Source organism: Leptodactylus fuscus, chromosome 5 (assembly GCF_031893055.1).
Source record: "Leptodactylus fuscus isolate aLepFus1 chromosome 5, aLepFus1.hap2, whole genome shotgun sequence".
Taxonomy (NCBI): Eukaryota; Metazoa; Chordata; class Amphibia; order Anura; family Leptodactylidae; genus Leptodactylus; species Leptodactylus fuscus.
In genome coordinates, this window is record NC_134269.1 from 30,930,213 (window position 1) to 30,934,817 (window position 4,605).

At 40.4% G+C, this 4,605-nt stretch overlaps 1 protein-coding gene across 1 annotated transcript; it reads right to left on the reverse strand.

The window, feature by feature from the left end:
• Positions 1–314: 314 nt before the first annotated feature.
• Positions 315–1,238, reverse strand: LOC142204471 (olfactory receptor 5V1-like). Its single transcript, XM_075275782.1, has one exon. It carries the CDS (start codon positions 1,236–1,238, stop codon positions 315–317), a length of 924 nt encoding a protein of 307 aa, XP_075131883.1.
• Between the last annotated feature and the right edge of the window lie 3,367 nt (positions 1,239–4,605).

Here is a 4,605-nt window from a genome sequence, read left to right on the forward strand (position 1 = left end):
AGCTGTGTGAGGCCTTTTTTATGTTGGGTGAGCTTTTTTTTTTCCATTGATACCATGTTCCCATTTTGTTGCTTTTTATTACATTTTTGATATGAACTCTTTGTGCCATATCACAAGTTCAATGTCCATTTTGTGATGAGGATAGACCATCCATGTGTAACCAGTCGAGGTCTGACGTCAATGCTACCATGATCTTCACAATAAAGGTGGCACAGTGTTATCATGAGCACTATGGCACTTTGTCCTGTCATTAGCTTACTTCATGGGTTCAGGGTTTCATATGTAGAAGACTACGTCATGACCTACAACTTGTATTAGTGAAAAATATGGCTAATAATTTTCTTTATGGCCACTTTTACCTCTTCATTCCTTAAAGTATATATTAGTGGGTTTAGCATTGGGGTCACTGCCGTATACAATGTGGAGAACACCAAGTCCTGACCTTCTAGATGTTCTGAAGGAGGCTTCAGGTACATACACATACCAGCCCCATAAAACGTGCTCAAGACAGTAAGGTGTGAGGTGCAGGTGGAGAAGGCTTTCTTCCTTCCAGTTGTAGTAGGAATGCCAAGAACAACAGATATTATTTTGATGTACGACGCTAAACTAAGAAGAAATGGGACAAGTCCAAGGACTATGATCTCAAAGTACAAGATGAGATGAAGTGCAATATTAGCGCAAACAATTCTGTCCAGTGCCTTGATCTCACAGAAGAAATGTTGTATTTTATTGGAATGGCAGATATTTATTTGGAGAATGGACAGAGTGAAGAACAAGGCATTAACAGAGGCAGAAATCCATATACACAATAGCAATAACACCAATTTCCCATTATCCATAATCAAGTGGTAATGTAATGGTCTACAGATGGCCACATATCGGTCGTAGGCCATAAAAGACAATAGGATGTCTTCTGTTCCGGCTGCAAACAAGTAGAAGCACAATTGGGCGAAGCATTCAACAAAAGAGATCGAGTTGTTCTTGGTGAGTAAAACGTCCATCAGTTTTGGTAGAATCGATGAAGTAAAGATCATGTCCACAGCCGACAAGTTGCTGAGAGAGATGTACATGGGCGTATGTAGGTGCACATCCGTGATCACACATATGATTATAGTGATGTTACCCAATAACCCCGTCACGTAGATGAGGAAAAATACTGTAAAAAGTAGAGGATGATTTTTTGTGGAATTAGCAAAAGCCACAATCTCAAAATGGTCAATGATTGTTTGGTTCTCCATCAATGTCTTGATGACTTTGGTGTCTCCAGTGCACTCTTACGGTGTTTAGTACACGGACAAGCAATAGTCTATGACCTGTAGAAAAAAATGTCAACATTTTCTGAGAATTTTACCTTTCAGTAGTTCATGTTCATGTAAATACTTTTGTCCAGTTTGTTCAGTAAGATCTTTTTCCTTTTGTGTGGGTCCACAACTCTCCAAAGCTACAGACATGGCATCGCTTGTGGACACATTTATGCCTCTTTGTGCCCATATGAGAATGATCTGATCTATTTCTAAACAGGTGGTGGAGGTGACCTTAATAGCTCATGGTAATGCCATAGTTCAGTCCCAATAAAATGAATTGAAAACTGAACTGCAGCCCGGCCATGTGACCAATGGACGTGATGTATCTTCCAGAGAAGAAGAGCTATGGTTTCTAATTCTGCTCACCCAGAATAGTGAGGATGACCAGGAATAAATCCTAGGAACTAGCATTGCCTATACAGTGCCAAACAGTTCACCTATTGTGGCCATTGTTTGCATCCATTGTTTTCGGAGTCCATTGTCATCTGTTTTTCCATTCTTCTGGTCCTCCAATGGACCAGAAGAACAGAAAGCATAATGCAGATGGTAATGTAGTGACATAGTGCCATATTGTGCCCATACAATGTACTAAACTGTCCAGAGAGTGTCATATGACATATGTCATTTACTAATGCAGATACCCCTGAAAAGTGGGCAAAAATGGCCATCACTTGCCCAACACTGTGGCACATCTCTTCCTCTGTGCCCTGCTCGCCACTTTTTTTTAGATGGTGGACGGAAATTTAGATGGGCAAGAGTGGGGTCACCAGTTTTACTATAACTCTCGCCTTGAGTTATACCACAAATCTATGCTGGTACCTGACTGGCGCATATCTGCGGCCAGGTAGAAGCTTGTTAGTAACTCATGTGCCTGGCGGGGAATGAATTAAGACTGGCATAAGGACGGCCATTGTCATGACTGACGGTATATTTTTAGTTGTTGAGGATATAAGATGCTTTTTACCATAGAGTAGAATATAATACAGGGTCCTCCAACCTTGGTGGACGACAGTCATTAAAATTGCCCATGAGAAATGGATGAAAGAAGTGGCTGATTCTCATCCATGGGCCACTTGTTTTTATGAATCCCTCATTAACTTGAGTCTATTCAGTTATCCTTGAAAATGGTCAAAAATGTCTTCTATTTTGGTGGACCATTCACACAGTGTATCAAAAAATGTCACATTGCTGTTTTTGAAGTTCGTCCGAAGAAAGGCTTAGGATAGAAAGGGATATATAAATGTATATAATATGTTGTTGGATCATTCTGAAACTAGAAACATGGCCATGAAAGGCATAAAGGGAGTCAATCACCAGATCTCAGCACATCAACCCTGCCCGGCAGATAGATAGGTTAACATGACCAGATATCATTGTATTTTGTCAATGTGCAAACAAGCTCTTTGAAGTAATGAGGGCCTTGTCATTGCTCCAAAGAGGTAAACAGCAACAGCTTCATTGCTCCAATGGGATCAACTACAAATAGACAAATGGAAAGCACTGTGTGATTAAGGTGACGCTAAACTATCTATCTGCAGGGCCGTGAAGATATGCTAGTTCTGGTGACCCTAACCTATCTATCTGTGGGGCCGTGGAGATATGCTAGTTCTGGTGACCCTAACCTATCTATCTGTGGGGCCGTGGAGATATGCTAGTTCTGGTGACCCTAACCTGTGGGGCTGAATTGTTATGCTGAGTTCTGGCGACACTAATCTATCTACACACGTGGACAAAATTGTTGGTCCCTTTGTTTAATGAAAGAAAAACCCACAATGGTCACAAAGAAATAACTTGAATCTGACAAAGGTAATAAACAAACTACATGCTGACAAGCCACAAAGCTTCTGGGAGAATGTCCTATGGACAGATGAGACAAACATCGAACTATTTGGCAAGACACATCAGTTCTATGTTCACAGATGGAAAAATGAAGCATATCTTGAAAAGAACACTGTTCTAACCTTGATACATGGAGGAGGCTCTGTTATGTTCTGGGGCTGCTTTGCTGTATCTGGCACAGGGTGTCTTGAATCTGTGCAGGGTGCAATGAAATCTCAAGACTATTAAGGGATTCTAGCGAGAAATGTGCTGCCCAGTGTCAGAAAGCATGTAAGACCCATGACCTGTGACTGAGATAAGATAAGATATTAAAGGATTATCTTATCTTATCTTAGTCACAGATCATGGGTCTTACAACAGGATAATGACCCAAAACACACCCAAGAATGGCTAAGAGGAAAACATTGGACTATTATGAAGTGTCCTTCTTTGAGCCCTGACCTAAATCCTATTGAACATCTTTGGAAGTAGCTGAAACATGGCGTCTGGAAGAGGTACTCTTCAAACCTGAGACAACTGGAGCAGTTTGCTCATGAGGAGGGGCCAAAATACCAGCTGAGAGGTGCAGAAGTCTCATTGACAGTTACAGGAATCCTCTAATTTAGGTGCAACATTGAAATGGATTATTCACGTGGCAGGAATATTCAGAGGCTGAAGGATGGAGCAGATTCTTGTATAGTGACCATATCATATGCTAAAATGTGATGTGATGATAACATATAAGCATTGGTTACACCCACTCTATAGTATTTTGGTTAATCCAATTTATCATATGATGTTAAGAGTATTAGACAGGTTCAGAGAAAAAATTCTATTTAAATTCTAGTTGAAATGTTAATTTTTTTCATTGTTTTTGAACCAATTAGTGCAATATAGGGGATACATGGAAATAATCCAATTTTTTTTTTCCTAAAGTGACACACGGTAAGCCTCAGGTCGGGTTTAGGACTTCACGTACCCAGCCAATAGATGAAAGGCTATACTGATCTGCTTGTATTACCTTGATGTCTTGATATTAGGGAGTGATTCTTATTTTATGTCTCCATTTCATTAATTTCTCCACCAATTATTGAGGCACATCTGTATCTGCAGTCACTTTGTGCCATGTGACGGTCACCCTTGAACATTTACCTCTTGTTACTGAGAGTTGTCTGAAGCCTATTAACCCATTCTGCACCAGACTGCTTTATACTGATTGATTCACCAATATGGCACCAGGTCTACAAGATAAGGAACAAGGATCTCACCTTGGGTCTTGGTCTGACCGAATAGTAACGTTTGCCATCATCAAAAATATTCTTCAACGTTCTACTTCTGAAAATCAAACAATGTGTGCACAGATCTAGGTGGGAAGCTTCATCCGGAGTCTCAAACATTGCACATTATATCTTCTCCATGTACTTCTGGGATACTCACACCTGGGACAAGCACCAGAAAAGGTTTAGGATAAAATAGAAATTGT

Coding starts and splice junctions, on each gene's coding strand:
- LOC142204471 (XM_075275782.1), bottom strand. CDS start 1,238: ATGGAGAACCAAACAATCATTGACCATTTTGAGATTGTGGCTTTTGCT.